Source organism: Entamoeba invadens (genome assembly GCF_000330505.1).
Source record: "Entamoeba invadens IP1 unplaced genomic scaffold scaff_1105074725225, whole genome shotgun sequence".
Taxonomy (NCBI): Eukaryota; Evosea; order Mastigamoebida; family Endamoebidae; genus Entamoeba; species Entamoeba invadens.
In genome coordinates, this window is record NW_004443552.1 from 179,981 (window position 1) to 198,760 (window position 18,780).

Here is an 18,780-nt window from a genome sequence, read left to right on the forward strand (position 1 = left end):
TCCAAAACGAAAACACCAACACCAAAAGCACGAATTTCAAAGTCAACGACTCCAAAACCCAAAGACACTCGTGCCAAGAAAGTGACTTTTGGTTTTGATAAAATTGGAGGAATAGACAAAATAATAACAGAAATCAGAGAATTAGTTGAGTATCCTTTATTACATCCAGAGATATACAAACACGTTGGTATAGACCCACCAAGAGGTATTTTATTACATGGGCCACCTGGGTGTGGTAAAACCCTTTTAGCCGAAGCGATAGCCGGGGAAGTTGGTGTTCCCTTCATAGAGGTATCAGCGACTGAATTAGTGGGTGGGGTATCTGGTGAGAGTGAGCAAAAGATTCGTGACTTATTTGATGATGCGGCGAAGTTAGCGCCGTCCCTCTTATTTATTGATGAGATTGACTCGATCGTACAAAAACGGGACAACTCGCAACGTGAAATGGAGAAGCGAATAGTCGCGCAACTTCTCTCTTCGATGGACAAATTGTCGACAGCGGATAAGCCAGTGATGGTCATTGGTGCGACGAATCGACCCGATTCTTTAGACCCTGCTCTTCGAAGAGCTGGGCGATTTGATAAGGAAATAGCATTAGGTATTCCAAGTGAAGAACAACGTCGACAGATCGTGACAAAAATGATTGAAAACCTCAAAATAGCTGAGGACGTTCAAATTCTTCCACTCGCAAAGTCTACAGCGGGGTATGTTGGAGCAGACATCGCAGCATTAACTAAAGAGGCTGCCGTGCATGCCGTCCATCGTGTCTTCAATTCCAAAGTCGGGAGTGAATCGGTGAAGAGTCCAACACCAAACCCTAATTTAGCAGATGGTATCGAACAGCGACAAGCCGTCTGCGATTACTTAAAAGAGCATAAAGAGCCTCTTTCTGTCACTGAGTTGGCACAACTGAATATCAAACAAGACGATTTCGAATATGCATTAACAGTAGTACAACCTTCTGCTTTAAGAGAAGGGTTTACTACTATACCCGATGTAACGTGGGACTCTATTGGAGGGATGGAGAACGTCCATGACGAGTTAATTCGACTTGTTGTTGGTGCTGTACAATACCCCGAGTTGTATAAGAAATTTGGTATTTACACGCCGGCGGGGATTCTGTTATATGGACCGCCCGGGTGTGGTAAAACGTTCTGTGCTAAAGCACTTGCAAATGAGTGTAAAGCAAACTTCATTGCTGTGAAAGGCCCACAGTTACTCAATAAGTACGTTGGCGAAGCAGAAAGAGCTGTGCGACAACTCTTCGAGAGAGCAAAGAACTCGGCGCCGTGCGTCATCTTCTTCGATGAACTCGATGCGCTCGCGCCAAAACGAAGTGAAGACTCGAGTGGGGTCTCGCGGATTGTGAATCAGTTACTGACTGAATTGGATGGGATGGACGTGCGGAAAGACGTGTTTGTTGTTGCAGCGACGAATCGCCCGGATTGCATTGATCCCGCCATGTTACGTCCAGGAAGACTTGACAGACTGATTTCAGTCGAGTTGCCCAATGAAAACGCACGTGTCGATATCTTAAAAACGATTTGTAGAAGACAAAAAGTCCCTCTTGAAAAAGACATCAACTTGGAAACAATTGCAAGAGACAAAAAAGTCGAAGGGTTTTCAGGAGCGGATTTGGCTGCTTTGGTCAAAGAAGCAAGTGTAAGAGCTTTGAACGACGTCGTGAAAAATGTCGGATATGAAGAGGCTCAAAAAGTCGGAGGAGAGGTCCAAAGAAAGCACTTCGATGAGGCGCTCCTCAAAATTCGAAGAAGTGTAAGTAAAGAAGATGAACTCGAATACCTCAAGATCAAGCAAAACATTTTGTCACAAAATTGATTGAGTATTTTGTTATTCATTTTTATTTTTATATAACAAAATGTTAACATTTTATACTATAAATATAGTAGTTTATGAATTATAATACTTTATTAGTAATAATTAAACTTGAGAAATAAGTTTAAATATTTCTTTTTATTTCTTCTTTTTTAATTAAATAACATAATTAAACTTTGAATTAGTTGACTAAAATAAAACTCATATTTTATTAGAGTTAACTAATAAAATATGAGTTCGTTTTTTATAATTTTTAAAGTCTTTATTTTGTTAAAAATTTCTTGAGTTTTGTATTTTATTTCAACAAAATGATAAATTAAAAGGTTTTATAAATTATATCTATATTATATTAATAAATAGTAACACATATCTAATTTGATAATAACTTATTAAGTAAAAATATTATTAATAATTAAACATATTAATCATCTTATCAATAAAACAGTTAAATATGAAAAGAAGAAAGATTTAACAAGGTAAAAATATAAACATAAATATTATTCATCACAAAGATTGAAAACGGCAGAATGCACAATTACAAGAGAGGCTAAAACACAAAGAATTTAAGACAATTAGACATAAACATTTTGTTGAGGTTGGTATTGGAAATGGTTCTGTTGTACAAATGGTTGTACAGGTGGTTGAAAGAAGGGGTCATTATCAACCGGCTTAAACATGAGCTGGTACGTGGGTGAAGTTCTTCCTTCTTGTTCTTTCTTGAGAGGGGGGTAACTCCCCGCACTACCACTCTCCTGTACAAACTCCTTCTTGACGCCGAAATCCATCGGCATGCACAACTCCTTCATTCTTTCGTTGGTAATATCGTAGATTTTGTCAAAGATCGGCTCAGAGCATTCTACACGAGTATCGTACATCCCCTGGATATCTTCCTTCTTTGGGAAGCTCTGGATATCTTTAAAGTAGTTCTGCTGTGGAAGCATGACGGGGTCAAACTGCATTTGTTCGGGTTGTTCCACAATCTCTTTAGTCTTCGAATTTTTGAAATACGGCACTTGCTGCAAAATGTTCATGATAACCTCGTTCTTGACTTCGATTAGCGTGGTCTTGTAGGGACCTTTCTTGAACGTTTTAGTAATGACGGTGTTCACACTTTTCCCGATGTCATTCATTTGTGCAGTGTCGATGATGATCTTATCGTTCAATAGAATGTCTGTGATTTTTTCCATTCGGAACGTTTTGAAGGAAGATTTGGTGTATCGCCTTTTGACGGTGTACCCGTGATCCTCGACAAGTTTCAAAAGGCGGTTGAACGTGAGTGCCGACCGATTGATATCTTTGTGACGCCGCGTTTGTCTGACTTTCTTGGCGTTTGGGGCAGTGTTTTTTTCGCCCTCGTAACGCTCGTTGCAGACCGATTCGATATCCTCCCCAAACCCTAACGATTTTCCATCGTAAAACAACTCGTTGACGATTAAAAATTGAATGGTTTTTGCGGCAAGGCGCTCGGGGTGCTTAATCTCGATCGAATACCCGAGGTAGTTGAGTAGGGCTATCAAAACTGCCTGCTGGACTGCCTCGAACGATTTTGACTCTCGTTTTACCTCCGTCGTTGAAATCGCGCGCTGTGGTTTTGACATGTAAATTTCCCTTTCGAGTTCTTTTTGATTTCTATTTTTGTTGCGTTTTTCTGGATTTAAATTTCTCTTTTGTGATTTTTGTAAAATTCTGTTTTGGTGCCATTCCCCGAATCTTCGCTTGAAAAACAGTGTTTTTTCTTTTTAACCCTTGACGTGGTCACCTTTTGAAAATGAAAAACCCATTTTGCCAATTGTTTTTTTGGCAAGTTTCCCCTCCAGATCTAGCCCGTATTTACCACTTTTTTTTTCTAATCTTTTTTTACGGAAAAATGACGGAACAAACACGTCTATGGTCTGGTTTTCTTTTTTATTTGCACATTTGAAAATGTCGTCTTGATTTATATTTTAAAATCAAAAAAACGAAATTTTGACTCAAAAACTTCCCAATTCTTGAGTGTTTCTTTTACTAAATTAAAGCAAAGCTATTTGGGTATTATGCCGTTTTATTTTCAGAAAAAATAACTGATTCGAGCAAAAACAAGCCAAACAATGGTAAACAGCTAATCATGATTTGCTTGTTTTTAAATAAATGTGTTTTGGGATGGCTTTTTATAGCCAACCATACGGCACAAAACGGGAAATGCAAAAGTTGTAATTTCTTTTTATATTAATTCGAGCTATGTTTAATGGTTTTCCCCTCTTTTTCAGGGATTATTATGGATTTTCTTCTAGTTTCTCTAAAACTGCCAAACTTCCTAAATTAAAACAATATAATGTATCATTATATATAGTTTATTTTAGATTTAGTTACTATAAGTTGTTTTGTTAAACCGTTTGGATTGGGAAAAATGATATAATTAATTTTTATGTTTAAAAATTAATTCCATTTTTTGGTTTTAAAAAGAAAATTTATTTAGTGATATATTATATTATATAAATATTAATTAAAGTGGTTTAAACAAAAAAACTGTTCTTATTAAATGTTGTTTAAAAAAATTTGGTGTTGTTTGGTACAAAAAATAGTTTGAAAAAACTATAAAAAGAATAAAAAAAATCCCGACAGAAAGGTCGTTTTAGAAATATGATAAAGTTTGGATTTTTTGCAATTTATTTTTAAATAGAATTGAATATATTAGTGATAATTAAATGACACTTTTGCCTATCATAATTGACATCCCTTTTATTCTCTTTGTTTTTTAAGTAAATGATTCAACAAATTCCCTAAAGATTAATATATATAATTAAACGGTTTAAAAATTGAATAACTAATTATGAACAATAAAAATTTAATTATCATTTTAAACTAAAAAACAAATTCAAAAATGTACCATATCTAATTATTTATTTACTATTAAGTTTTTAGAATAACAACTTTTATTACAAATAGTTTTTTGTATTAATTGATTTGTTAATTTCATTAAAAAATAAAAACAAAACAAATAACATTTTATTTATCGAGTTGTTGAAGTGCTCTTTCAAACTCGACTCGTAATTTTTGAGATGTGTTTGACAAAGGGTTTTGTTGAGTCTCCAACCTCTTCATAATATTCTCACGAAACGTTTTGACGTCAAAGTCGTCTGACTGGATTGTATCACAACCGTTGGTTGTTTCAAATGTCACAATCCCATGGTTTTCAATGTTTGTAGCCGAAACACCAACTTCTTCCATCGCCGTTTTCAATTCATCGTTTTTGTTGTTTTCTTCCATACAATTTCTTTGTTCCTTATTCGACTTTTTTTGTGTTTATTTATTGGCTAATTCTATTATTTATTGTTTGGTTTATTAAAAAAACAGTGATATTTTTTTATTAGTATTTATAATAGTTTTTATTATTTTTTTTGGCTTTTTTTTTCTAATATTTTTATTAATTATTTAATTATAAATAAAGTGTATTTGAAAAATGAAATAAAATTTTTTTTTTCTTATAAATCTAATTTATAATTAACCATATTATAATAATTAAATTTATTATAAAAAATAAATAATAGAAATAATGCAAATAGTGATTATATTATAAACATATTAATTAATATAGTTACTCTAAAAAATCACAACATTTTTTTTTGATTGAGATCAAAAAGACGGAAAGAAACCACAATAGAGCGAAGAAAATTGAGAAGAGCACCATTAATGGAGTCTTCAAGCGACAGTGGTAACATCATAACAACAAAAGTCATTGGGATAGACAAAGCAAATGAAGAGGACAACATGGTGGAAACACCCCCATCGAGGAGTGTCAGCCCAGTACCAGATGATCACAGAAACGTCAAAAAGGAAGACTTGTCAAATGAAAAGGAAGACGAGGAGGACCAAACAAGCTCAGACCACATTCCAGAACAAAATGAACTCAAGCCACAGGCAATAATCCACGAAAACCAGTCGTTTGTTAATGATAAGTCAAGAGTTGGAGCTGAGTTGGAGTATCAAGTTTGTATTTTGAAACATATGGTTGAAAACACTGAATAAAAGGACGTAAAAATGAAATTTGAAGTGGCTAAGATAGATGGGAAAATACTGCGAAAGAAAAACAAACTGTTAAACAAACAACTGGACCCTTTGTACACGGGGGAGAAGGAACGCGTGATGGTTGCTTTGAAAGCCAATGACGCGCTGATGAACGAAATCCACATTGTTTATAAAAAGAAGAGAAGGGAAAAAATCAGTCGGATGTTGCACTTGACACGAACAGATTAAACCACAATTTGTATTTGTTGTTTGACATTAGAAACCAAACCATGTTGAGTAATGAAACGTTCACTACTTCATTATCTAATTTACAATGATTTCTTTTTATAAACTTGTTTGAACAAAATCAATTGCAAGTCAGTTGAAAAAATTTTATATCTTTAGCAATGATAAAGTTTTTTTCGTTTTTCACAGTTTTTCGCACAAAATCAATCAATACCCCTTTATAAACAAGTGTATATACACTCATTGGTTGTCAAGTTTATTTTGATGTTCATTAAACAAATTCAAATTACTGCGAATATTTAAATAGCTTGAATTTTGAACTGTTGTATAATATTAACAATGGAAAAGACTTCTAAATATATTTTTAATTGATTAAAACTATTTAAATAGTTTAAATAATCTCTAACCAAAATGCAAAAAAATTGTTTAACCATTCAAATGGTTTCTTTTAACTATAACAAAACAATAGTTTTTAATTAAACTGAGTAATAATAATATAGCCCAGTTATTAAATTGAAATGATTCTATAAACTTTGTTAAATTATGTTATAAATAAAAATTGAGTTCGATATGAAGTTTTCGAAAAGACACATAAGAACATAACTTATAAAATATAGTTTTTTTATTTAAATTGAAAACTAATATAATAAAAACTCTATAGAGATAAATGCGTTATTTGACCATTTAATCATTTGTATTTCAAAATAATTGTTATTCCAAATATACATTTTTCTATTCTTTGTGTGTGTTTTACCTGTTTTAACAGGTTTTTAAGCCATTCCAGTTGGACAATAATAGGTATTCAAACTACCCAACTTTCAAAAGTACCTTTTCGCATGTAAAATAAATGAAATAAATGGAGTTTTGGATCGATATTATTAATAATAGATCATCAAATCCAAGTTGACAATTTTTGCTTTGTGTAACCAATCAACACCAACAAACTCTATTTGTTTTTTCTATTATATTATAATATGACACTAATATTTTTGTATGTATTCCACTAAACCACACATTTAAAAATGAATTGGTATTTTTATCAAAATTATTATATTATTGAAAAAAAAACAGCGAATCTATTTGTGTGACATTTTTTAAAATATTTAATTTTTTAAACTATATATTAATAATTCAAAATAAAATCTTTTTTTGAATTATTTACAAAAAAAATCAATAATTGATTGCGTTTATTTTCCCGTTTTTTGATTGTATTTGGTACTATTGTTTGAACTATCAAGAAGATATTTTAACTACAAACCCCATTTATTTTTAGAAATTATTTATATATATAGAGCAAAACGTGGAAACACATGTGCACACGAAAAACAATAGCAAAATTCCAAGCAAAATATCAGGAATTATGTTTTATGATCACCAAAATCTTTGTTTAAAATTAAAGTTAATTACCTATTACTAAAAACTGTAAAAAATTGTAATTTTCAACTAAGTGTGTGAAAAAATGAAGAATGTTATTTTTTGTATTATAAAACACCTGTTTATAATTAAACCCCATAATAAAAATAGAATAACTTTTTATATAATTATCGAACTTGATTGAAAACCGGGTTTGGTGGTTCAGAAACGGGGAAAAGTGAGAAATTGGTTTGTTGATTGCCTTTTGTATTTTGGTCGATTATTATACCCACCATTTTGATTGCATTACCCGACCCAATAGAGCCAAACAAACTTACCAAGAATATTCATTTTTTAAATGTTTGTTCTATTTATAGAAAGAGTTGTTCCATATTTTTAAATGCTCCAATTTAAAGAAACTTTTGTACTCCATATTCAAAATGAACTTCTCCTCCTCTACACCAAACTCCCCACGAGGCCAACAAGCCTTAATAGCTCGAAGAGAGATGTCAAAGAGTTGTGTTATGTTTAAGAATTCACTATTCGATGATAAAGATGAAGAATGTGACTCAGAAATCCTCTCCATTCTTCAGAAGAACACTAACAAAAAACCTTTTGTCATTGTCGGTAACGAAAATGTTATTGCACCTTACCTTTCTAGTCTAGAAAGACCACAGAATCATTCCCTTATACAACTCATTTAAAGCACATACTCTTTGTTATTAGTACAACTCTGTTTATTTACTATTACTTCATTTGTGTTTTCTAAAGACGTGTGATATTTCTTAATAAATATAAATATTATATGAACTATTTTATTATCATATATAATAATTTTATCTATCCACAATTTGTTTCCGTCATTTAATGACGGGTAATTATTTTTCATATAATTTACAAATTATATTAATACACATTTTAAAATATAGTTCTTTTTATCACATACAATTATGAATAATAGAATTTATAACCATTAATATATAAATAGTATTTTTTAAATAAAATTAATTATACTTATAAAGTAAACAAATTTAATATTTAATAATAAATAAACTATACATAATATTTCGACTTTGAATAAAAAAATTCAACTCATTTTGAAAACACACTGAAACCAACTATGGAGAAAGGAAAAACACTCAAAATGCTATTAGTTGGCGAATCGTCTGTTGGAAAAACGTCACTGACCCAACGATACATTTCAAACACATTTGATGACATCTTTTTAGCGTCCGTTGGAGTTGATTTCAAGTTCAAAGAGGTGACCTACAACAACGAACCTTTAAGAGTCCAGTTTGTTCTTCTTCACTCCACAAACAAATAACACAATACTAACAAAGAGGTTATGGGATACAGGTTTGTTGATCGATCAAATAACATTTTGAATAACAAAAAGCTGGTCAAGAGCGATTTCGGAGTATTGGGAAGTCATATTATAGAAACGCGGATGTTGCACTTGTTGTCTTTGATTTGAACAACTTCTTGACCTTCCAAAAAGTGTGTTTACCCTATCTACTCTTCAATCATTAAATAACAAAACTGACACGGTAGGCAAGTTATTGGTTAGATGAGATTCGTAGTGAAGGATATGAAAACACGGTTGTAATAGTCGGGAACAAAAATGACTTAGAAAGTAAAGTAGAGGATGACCAAATCACAAAAGCATTTCCAGACGTCTTGTACGTGAAGGTCTCCGCAAAGACGGGAAACAACGTGGAGTTCTTGTTTGACTCGATCGTCAAATTAACTATGCAAAAAGTCGAGAATGAAAAAATTAAAGAGGACACACAACAAAAGGAACAAGTCATTATCAACTTCCCTAAAGAACCACAACAAAACAAGTCTTCATGTTGTTAATATTTTTACTAAACGTTATTGGTTTATTTATTATTCTTTTATAATACTTATTATCTCTAGTAATCTATCTATTCTTTCATTTTTTATTATTTATTGTAAACTATTTATTAATAGAACGACAACTATATTTGTATTAAAATATCAAGTCTAAACCAATCAATATTAAAAATAGCTTATTGAAAGAAAAAAATAAACCTAAGAAATGGAAAAAATCTTCAATTGTTAAAAAGAACGATAATAAAACATATAGAAAATAAAACCATAATAAAGTATATTAGACTTAATTAGAAATAGAGTCTATTTCAATCAAAACATTCAAAAATGAAAATAATATAAATAGGCATTGACTTTACATCAACTCGCGTGGTGGAACGAGAAATTAACGAAATAAAGAAGACAAAAACATGAGTTTATTAATAAGAAACCAACACAACTACAAACAGATGAATTAAACAAGTCATAATAAAGCTTCGGATTTATACTTTAAGACTAGTTTTCTTATAGTCGGGTAGACAGACTCAACAGTCTTGTCTCCACACTTCAAAGCCATTCGAACGGCATGGTAACACTTTTCATAGAGGTCGTCGAAGGTGAGTGTGTCCCCTCGAGGGGACAAAGGGCAGAAGTCTCCGTCGGGAGACTCAATCAAAGCCCGCAAGACTAAGGCAAAGACCCCTTTCTCGATCTCGTGCTTGGTTGACTTGCTAAGGTCTTGCGAGTGCATTCTGGTTGGCCTTGTGGGGGCCATCATTGCTACACGGCGTGGTTGTGACGTTTCTAACGCTTCCATAACTGTTTATGAAGTTGTCAGTTCTTTAAGCTTTTTATTGTCCAGAGTTCACCCTTTTTTTCTCTGGTTACATCACTCGTTGTTCAGAAACTTCAATCATCTCTCACTCTTTTTTAAGTGCTTGGCTTTGCATTCTATAGTTCTTTTACTGTAATTTTTACTATTGAGATCAGTTTTTCTTTTTTAAGGACCATTGTCTTGTTCGTTAATTCTTTCATTATTAGAATTTTATTAGAATTGGTCTTTTCCTTTCGACAATTTGATTTTGTTTTGTTGAAAATACCAACCAAATACTTTTCCCGATTAATACCACGCTTTATACGTATCATTCAATAGAATTCACAAAATAATTTTTTAAACCTCCAAAAAAATTGTAAATATTTTTTGTAAATCAAAAATTAATTGATTGTGTCATTATACTATTGAAATCTATTAAAAGTATCTATTATTTACTAGATTGATTTTTTTGAAGTATGGCTTTTTTTAATAATTATTTCATTATGAAAAGATATTTTAATTTTAGTTCAAAGAATAGTTTTTTGCTTATTAAAACAAGTTAAATTTTAAATATCAAACGGCATTCTATGAGCTGTATTTTTTTTGTTTTTGATTAACTTGTTTTATTAACTTATTATACTACAAAACTAGATGCATATAGCTCACATGTCATAATGTTGGAATGGCGTGTTGACAAAAAAGCGAAATATGTTGTACCTCAAAACCTTCTCTTACAAAACTCTTCTTTAAGTCTTTATTAATTTAGTACTTCATAATTAGATCTTGATTTCCGTTGAATTATAATGCTTAAGCAAAGAAACATTTCCACAATCGTTCTGCCAAAAAAATCACAAAACTCTTGATGAGGAACGAGAACACACTTAAGCGCAATAAAAAAAAGGAAGTCAATGGTACCAACCTGTCAATAATTTCGATCTACACTTTATCATATTGTTTATAACCGATCCTGAAGAACGTGAAGGGGTCATACGAATCAGTTTGTGTCCTTCTACCCGTTAGGACATTAAGTGGTTTATATTCGGTTGGCGGTCCTTGCTCAAAACCCGTTTCGTCGTACTCCCTATTTGGTTGATCGTCATAAGCGATGTACGAGTTTGCGTTCGACTGTCGCTGTGTTGGTGGCTCGCTGACTGACAATGTGTGTATTTTAGAAAATGTTGTTTTAAACATCTCACCACCCTTCGCCTCGAAATCATCATTTTTGGGGAGGATGAGCGTACTGGCGCATTTCACATATGGTTTGTCCTTGTTTTTGCTCATCTTGCCAAAGACAAGTTTTGTGTTCATATAATTTGATGGGAAAGGCTCGGGTATTTTAAAGACGGGATTTGGGTTTGGTGATTGATTCAAAAAGTCGACGTCGGTGTTCAAGTCCATATCTGGGCCCAGACTTGCAATCTGTTGTAATAGCAAATTTGACTTCATGTTGTCAACACACCCATAATTAATTAGTCCTTTCAAATAAGCTTCTTTGTTCTTTGAAATGGTGTTTATTCCTTGCCGAGGTTCTTTTCCAAACTGTACATCGTCCTCTGCATCGTCGTCGACATCACGATTTCTTCGCCTGACTCTCTTTACTTCTGGTTCTGAAAAAATCGGGCGTTTCTTGTGAACTTCAATTTCTTTCTTCTCAACTTTCTTCTTACGCTTTTGTAACTTTGAACGGGTGTCCTCTTCGTCGCTCTCGACGACAAACTTCGACTTTTTCTCCAATTTTTTCTCGGGAACCTTCTTTTCCAAAGATTTGCGCTCAATCTTCTTCTTCCTTTCTTTTGGTTGACTTACTTTTGACAATACCGATTTCAACAAAGCTGCAATGTTTTCTTTAAATGACTCTTTCTTCTCATTAAGTGTCTTGATCTCCTCAATGAAGTCGTCTTTGTTTGTTATGATGAAATTTGCGATACTATTCACAATTGATATCCCAAGTTTGTTCTCTGTTTTGCCATTGCTAGTACTCACCTCGATAAGCCAGTTTATCATCATTCGAACAATTTTCCAATTCCCCAAACTATAAATCACTGAAATTTGTTCTTGACTCAGTCTATCCATTACACTAACAACAGCTAATTTCTGATCGCATGTAACACAATCTGATAAATATTCTAATACAATGTCGTCGGTGATTTCTTTGTTGTTGTAAAGATTAAATAATTCTACTGAATTGATTGTAATGGTGTTGTCCATCATTGATTGTAATTCCTTGTTTTTAATTCTTATCAATTTTATTCTTTAATATTATCATGGTTTATCAAATTAAAACCTACAACTATACATTATTATTTTTTTTATTATAAATTTAAGTTAACTGAAAAATATATCAACATATTCATCTTTTTTGTGGATTCAATTCTATTTGAGATTTTAACTATAAATATAATTAAAATAATTACTAAGTATAGTTATAATTTATTTTTATTAAATAATAATAAATTAAATCAATTTGGTTTCATTTTTTTTATTTTTTATTTGATTATTTATTTAATAAAAATATTATTTATATTATTGTATTTATTCGAATTAATTAAAAAAAAATTATCAAAAACAAAATTAAATAAAGTTTTGGGTAAATTTATTATATTTTTGATTTAGTATCAAAGAATACCATTAATATAGTTTTTGGTTAAAAAAAATTGTGTCGTTTTTTTCTTATTATAATCAACAATTAAAAATTAGCTAATAACAACAATTAAATTATATAATTATAATACTATATTAAAATTATAAAGAATAATTTTGAGATGTACAGATGTGGTACTAAAAATACAAAATGATTATCATAAGAGTTATTTTATACCACAATTTCAATACAAGATATTTCTTCTTATATATCAATTCTTCTACAAACTATTTGTTCTTTATCCAATTGAACTTATTTTTTTTCGAGATCATGAAATTTCCCTTCAAATTTCATTTATATGTTTTTTTTTAAAAAAAAATTTAAAATAACACGCAAATTGCCCCTCTTCACCTTCTTTTCTTTTAAATTACATTTTTGTTTTTTCATAAGAAACAATTATATGTAAATAGTAAAAAACTATTATTTACTAGTTTTTTCAAACACAACAGAGAAAGTTCCCAAAAATGTAATAAATATCAAGGTGTGAACCACAAAGAAAAAAAGCACAAATCGAACCAGTGAAGAAGACGAACTTGAAAAAGAACTTGAAAGGTAGACCAACCATGTCGAGTGACAACCAAAGTATTCTTTGCATCAGTTTTAACCAAGATTATTCCTGTTTTGCCCTCGGCACTACACGAGGGTTTTGTGTATTTGGGATTGAACAGACACGGCTTCGCGAGCGGTTCAAACGTAATTTTAATGGAGGGGTAGGAATTATAGAATTGCTATACAAGTCGAATTTAGTTGGTTTGTTACTACACATATAGTTCATGTTAACTATTATTATACTATAACCACACTAGTTAATTAATAGTTACTTAATTATAACAACTTCACCTCTATGACACCCATTTCTAATACTTTAATTATATATTAATAAGAAAATTAATGTCAAGCTTTGGTTGGTGGTGGACCACAACCGGTCTTCCCCCCTACAAAATTAATCATTTGGGACGACTATCAAAACAAAGGGATTGCCGAGTTGGAGTATGACTCTCCCGTCCGTGCTGCTCGTTTAAAACGTGATATAATAGTAGTTGTAGTAGACACAAGTGTCTTTGTCTATGACTTTAGAAACTTGAATCTCCGCCAGACGTTTAAGACATGTCCCAACCCAAGAGGACTCATTGCTGTGTCTTCCTCAGACAAGAAAATAATTGCGTATCCCTCCACCGAAGACGGTAAAGTCATAGTCTCAAACTTAGAAACGGGGGCGTCCGCATCTATTGAAGCACACAAACACATCATTTCCGCAATGAGTTTGTCGCCAGAAGCCAATTTGTTGGTGACTGCAAGTTCGGAAGGGACTTTATTCAGAGTTTGGGACACCGCTCGTGGCGAGAAGGTTGGCGAGTTCCGTCGTGGGAAAAATGCTGCTGAGATCTATTCCATTTCTTTCTCACAAGACGGCAAATTTATAGTTACTAATAGTAACAGAGGAACTATTCATTTATACACCCTCCAACAAGACGGCGATGTTGCCAACAAAGAGTCAAAATTCTCCAAAATCGTCCCCGGCTTTTCTGGAGTCTATGGATGTTGTGAATTCTCAATTACACCAGAGGTCTATACTTCCGTCTTCTTCGGGTGGCAAAATTCGCCTTCGATGAGTGTTATGGCCATCACTCAAGAAGGGTCTTTCATGAAGTTTAACATCACCACTGATAAAGGAAAGATGACAATGGTTCAAGATGAGTCTTCTCCCATTCTTTGAATGCAATTGTGGTTATTCACTTTTTATGTTAGTTTGATTCATTCAATAAATATAATACTATTTATTATATTATAATGAGAATTTACTAGTATTATAATATTTAGTAGTATTCTTTTTATTCTATTAAAATATCATAATTTAAACTATTGTCTTGTTTAATAGTATTTTTACTAGAAAAAAGTGGGTTTTTAATCAAATAATTTAAATAGTTATGAAACTAGAATCACTAGTTTTACTCACCCAAACAATTGAATTGAAGTATAGTTTATATATAGTTATTATTTAATATATTTACTATAATACGAACACTGAATGAACACAACAACAAGACGAACAAATGAACCTGAAAACACCAAAAAAAATCTTATGCCTTGGTTTCTGGGGCAGCAGCTGGAGCTTCGACGGGTGTATTAACGGTCAACGCTGCTTGTTGTTTAGCCTTATCAGCGGAGTCCTTGTCGAGTTTGGCTTGGAGTTTCATTTGTTTCTGGTTATGTTTGAATCCGTTGATTCTTCCACCGAACTCTCTGTACATGTGGACGTTATCGAAGTACAAAGACTTGACGTTCTCGACGAGAGCATTGAAGCTGGCGGTGTCTTCCTTAGCGATATCAGTGATAGCAAGGCAAGCAGCAGTCTTTTTGTGGATGATCTTACCGAGTCTAGCCTTACCCTTAACAATGCAGTATGGGACTTCGAGCTTCTTGCACAAGTATGGCATGAACAAGACCATCTCGAGTGGGCAGACATCATGAGCGATGATGACCAACTTGGCTTGTTTCTTTTCGATCAACTTAGTGACCAAGTTCAATCCGGACTTGACAAATGGCTTCACCTCAGTGTTTTTGGTGACTTTTGGAGCCTTCTCCTTCTTAGCAAGTTTCTCGGCTAATTCCTTGGCAGCGGCTTTGATGCGAGCTCTTCGGACAGCACTTTCTTCTGGCTTAATGTGATCCAATACCTTGAAGAGAGTAAGAGCATTCTGCTTATCCAAAGTGTGGTTGTAGAAGATGTTGACCGCTGGGGGGACTTTCAAACGCTTCATCAAAATTCTCTTCTCCTTCTGGACTCGGACATATCTTGGGAATTTGACATATCGCGACAAATCTCTCTTGTGTTGGACATTCCCCATCCCAAAGGTCTTTGGAGTGGATTTAATCAATGGGTTCGCAATTTTGACTGCCTTCGTGTGCTTAGCCTTCTTTGTCACCTCCTTCCCTGACATCTCGACAATCACTAAGTAGTTTACCCTTTTAACTATTAACCCTCTTTTCATTTTTTTAATAGTTTCTTTTACTATAGCTCTTCTGTAGCTTTTTATAATTCATTTTTACTATTCTTTTTTTTTCAAAAAAGGGTCTCATAACTTTTAACGGTTGTATTATTTCGGCTCTGTGGTGTTTTTCATGCTATTTTCAATATTTTTTTTTAATGTAAATCTCTTACCTGTATATATATTATTTTTATTAATCAATAAATTATTAATCAATAAAATTAGTAGATTTATTATATTTTACTACAATGAAATAGAATAATGAAAAAAACTATATGAAAGTTATATACAAACTAATATAAACCATACTGAAAGCTTACTTTATGCTGAGTACTCGATGAAGAGGAAGAACGCGATCAACACAACAGAAATGTATGCGGAAAACACCACAAGAGTTCCTGTAGCCGCAGTGACTGATTCCTCAAACTCCACAACAAACAAATTTTCTTCCATCAAATTGACGTTTTCAAATTGGACGTCGACTTCCGCTCTTTTTGCAAAAGACATGAACGCGTCTCTCTCTGTCACTTCGACTTTCCCAAGTCCAGTGCACTTCGTGTATTTTGCTCCGTCTGGCAAATAGACTTTTGCGATGACCTTTTCAGCTATTGCTTCTTTCAGTTGGGGCAACTTTACAATGACTTTCCCGTCTTTTTGAATCACATTCGCAGCTATGTCGTGGCCAATCATAAACTCCGTCTTCCACCCGCTCATGAGGGGGTATCTTGGCAATGCCATCAATGTCACATTCTCGTCGTGCAACATCACTTCCGACGTCGATATATTCCCCGATCGATCTTTGTAGATGAAATGCTCTGCTCGTGCGTCAAATGCCATTTCAAAGACTCCAATCGCATTCGGATAGTTTCCGATGTTCTTCTGGAAGTCCGCGCGACTGAATTTCTCGACAAAAGGTCCTTCATTCGTTGCTCCTTCAAACCAGTCTTCTACTCTTGCATTACTCGCAACAGTTGGCAAGTCGATGATATGTGTCATGCTCTCGATTTTAAGATGGACCTTTGGCGCAAAATGGATTTGGACTCTTTCCTCGCGCATCGGCTCGATATCGTCTATCGGACCTATCGCAGTGTTATTACCAACAGTGTTATGAGCTTGTGCAGACAACACTTTAATACCTGTCGAGTGCTCCACGACGACTTGGCAAGACTTTGTTAAATACATTGACATTGGGCAAATCAGTGAAGTGTAGTCCCCTTCAATCGTTTTAAACTCTGACAGTGTTTTTGGTCTTGGAACAACGCTATTTGTTTCTATATAGTCAACTACAATTTGTTTCTTCGTCACTGCCTCGAAGCTTAAGACGTACTCCGTCGCTTTCAACGTTGTCTTTCTGTCTCTGAGTCCTTCTTCTACTAAACCCACACTTTTACTATATTTATTATTTATTCAAACTATACTTCATTAGTTCGAGAAAACAAACTTTTCATATGCAATTTCCTGTTCAGAGTCGGCGTCAGTGAACTTAATGGAGGCGACTTTTAACTCTTTGGGTAATAAGAAAGTGTAAGAGGTGAATGCCTCGTCGGATGTTGCCATGATTTTAGTTGAGAGAATTGGGTACGCCTGTGTCAAGTCGAGTTGGACAAGTGCATTTTCATTGACGACTTCTGCAACCGCCCCACAGACCACTGCAAGCACAAGGAGGAATACCTTTGCCATGACTACTTTATTTTGCAGTTTATAGGGTTTTTGAGTTCTCACCAAATTAACACCAAAAACTATTATTTATGCCATTTTCACTACAGTCACCTCCGGTCCATGTTTCTTCTTAAAGAATGTGACGTACAGTGTCAGAAACACAATTGAGAGGATCGTTAGTCCAAGAAAATACACAAACACAACTAATTTAGCGACGCCACTGTGGTCTAAAATATTAGTATTTTGAATAATTCATGTTACTATATTTATAGTATTACAATCAAAAAGCAGATGTTTTGAGTTGAGAAGTGTGAAGACGCTATATTCATATGAATAATATAGACAAACCGTAGGGCTCATTAGTGATGGTAGTCACCATACTCATTCTCCAACTGCTTTTTTAAATTCTTTTTTGTTCTCACCTTAAAACAAAGAGGAGAAATTATTAAGTCTAGTAAAATTATAGTTTCGATAGTAATAAACAATCAATTGAGTTCAAGAGACATTTGATGTCTTGAAGGGGCAATACTACAACTATCCCGTGTCACAGTCTCACCTAGAGACTTCACCGTCTCGATTTTCTTGAGTTGGTTGAGTGATTCTTTATTCATCTCGTTCATCGTCTTGATGAGTTGAAGAGCATATTCAAGACTAATAGCATCTTGTACTGTTATCTCTTGTGTCCCGATACTCTCAATCTTTTTTGTGTTATTCACTCTATTCGCTAAAGCAATGAGAGTGTCTTGAATCAATTTGTTGTTTGCTTCCGCTTGGAGTTGTGTCTCTTGGATTTGCTTTTTCTGTTGTTGAAGCTTCTCTTCGCGTTTGAGCTTCTGGTCGCCGTTGGAGTCTTCTTGAAGTAACCCATCTCGTTCTAATATCATTTTTGTTGACGCCCATAACAAATTCAGTTCTTTGCGTGGCGGTTGCGGTGACAATTGTTTGGTTTCGCTAAGTACCAGTTTTTTGAATTTCTGTGTGGATATAGTGATCTTTTGTTCGACTTCCATCCGCTTTTTTAAGTGTTTTTTATTCAACACATTTTCTGTCTTTTTGGATTTTGTTATTTGTGATAATAATAATATTATTATTACTATAATATATTTTATTAAAATAATTAATTACTGTTATTAATAATTATTTTATTAATTATTGACTAAATTAATATGGTTTATTTTTTAATATATTTGAATGTAATAATACAATAATTATCATATACTATATAAACTATACAAATATAGTACAAAAGGAAAACATCAAAGTTTTATTTTTTTTCAATTGAAAAACAAAAATGAATTATTAATTACCAAAAATGAACAAAGTACTATAATTAATTAAAATAAATAGATATAAAATACTATATTTGCAATTAAAGAGTCGAAATTAGTTTTCTCAATGAATAAGAAGGGTTTAAATTACTTTAAATT

General features: G+C 33.0%; 10 protein-coding genes across 10 annotated transcripts; 4 read left to right on the top strand and 6 right to left on the bottom strand.

Moving 5' to 3' along the window:
- Positions 1 to 66: 66 nt before the first annotated feature.
- EIN_380900 (atpase AAA family protein) lies at positions 67 to 1,839 on the top strand (the record flags this gene model as incomplete). Its single annotated transcript, XM_004258856.1, has 1 exon — positions 67 to 1,839. A coding segment is annotated over one exon (1,773 nt), but the record flags the coding sequence as incomplete, so codon positions are not given.
- Positions 1,840 to 2,408: 569 nt separating this feature from the next.
- Positions 2,409 to 3,434, bottom strand: EIN_380910 (hypothetical protein; the record flags this gene model as incomplete). The annotated part of the gene is made up of 1 exon (XM_004258857.1): positions 2,409 to 3,434. One exon carries the CDS (start codon positions 3,432 to 3,434, stop codon positions 2,409 to 2,411), a length of 1,026 nt encoding a protein of 341 aa, XP_004258905.1.
- A 2,071-nt stretch (positions 3,435 to 5,505) lies between these two features.
- Positions 5,506 to 6,069, top strand: EIN_380920 (hypothetical protein; the record flags this gene model as incomplete). The annotated part of the gene is made up of 2 exons (XM_004258858.1): positions 5,506 to 5,802; positions 5,845 to 6,069. 2 exons carry the CDS (start codon positions 5,506 to 5,508, stop codon positions 6,067 to 6,069), a joined length of 522 nt encoding a protein of 173 aa, XP_004258906.1.
- A 2,470-nt stretch (positions 6,070 to 8,539) lies between these two features.
- EIN_380930 (hypothetical protein) lies at positions 8,540 to 9,276 on the top strand (the record flags this gene model as incomplete). The annotated part of the gene is made up of 4 exons (XM_004258859.1): positions 8,540 to 8,712; positions 8,762 to 8,775; positions 8,816 to 8,916; positions 8,971 to 9,276. The coding sequence occupies 4 exons, from the start codon at positions 8,540 to 8,542 to the stop codon at positions 9,274 to 9,276; spliced, it is 594 nt and encodes a 197-aa protein (XP_004258907.1).
- A 457-nt stretch (positions 9,277 to 9,733) lies between these two features.
- Positions 9,734 to 10,066, bottom strand: EIN_380940 (hypothetical protein; the record flags this gene model as incomplete). The annotated part of the gene is made up of 1 exon (XM_004258860.1): positions 9,734 to 10,066. The coding sequence occupies one exon, from the start codon at positions 10,064 to 10,066 to the stop codon at positions 9,734 to 9,736; it is 333 nt and encodes a 110-aa protein (XP_004258908.1).
- Positions 10,067 to 10,999: 933 nt separating this feature from the next.
- On the bottom strand, positions 11,000 to 12,070 carry EIN_380950 (hypothetical protein; the record flags this gene model as incomplete). The annotated part of the gene is made up of 1 exon (XM_004258861.1): positions 11,000 to 12,070. The coding sequence occupies one exon, from the start codon at positions 12,068 to 12,070 to the stop codon at positions 11,000 to 11,002; it is 1,071 nt and encodes a 356-aa protein (XP_004258909.1).
- Positions 12,071 to 13,267: 1,197 nt separating this feature from the next.
- On the top strand, positions 13,268 to 14,421 carry EIN_380960 (WD repeat domain phosphoinositide-interacting protein, putative; the record flags this gene model as incomplete). The annotated part of the gene is made up of 2 exons (XM_004258862.1): positions 13,268 to 13,454; positions 13,604 to 14,421. 2 exons carry the CDS (start codon positions 13,268 to 13,270, stop codon positions 14,419 to 14,421), a joined length of 1,005 nt encoding a protein of 334 aa, XP_004258910.1.
- A 364-nt stretch (positions 14,422 to 14,785) lies between these two features.
- Positions 14,786 to 15,697, bottom strand: EIN_380970 (60S ribosomal protein L7A-1, putative; the record flags this gene model as incomplete). Its single annotated transcript, XM_004258863.1, has 1 exon — positions 14,786 to 15,697. The coding sequence occupies one exon, from the start codon at positions 15,695 to 15,697 to the stop codon at positions 14,786 to 14,788; it is 912 nt and encodes a 303-aa protein (XP_004258911.1).
- Positions 15,698 to 16,015: 318 nt separating this feature from the next.
- EIN_380980 (dolichyl-diphosphooligosaccharide--protein glycosyltransferase 67 kDa subunit precursor, putative) lies at positions 16,016 to 17,374 on the bottom strand (the record flags this gene model as incomplete). The annotated part of the gene is made up of 2 exons (XM_004258864.1): positions 16,016 to 17,078; positions 17,136 to 17,374. 2 exons carry the CDS (start codon positions 17,372 to 17,374, stop codon positions 16,016 to 16,018), a joined length of 1,302 nt encoding a protein of 433 aa, XP_004258912.1.
- A 464-nt stretch (positions 17,375 to 17,838) lies between these two features.
- Positions 17,839 to 18,363, bottom strand: EIN_380990 (hypothetical protein; the record flags this gene model as incomplete). Its single annotated transcript, XM_004258865.1, has 1 exon — positions 17,839 to 18,363. One exon carries the CDS (start codon positions 18,361 to 18,363, stop codon positions 17,839 to 17,841), a length of 525 nt encoding a protein of 174 aa, XP_004258913.1.
- Positions 18,364 to 18,780: the final 417 nt, after the last annotated feature.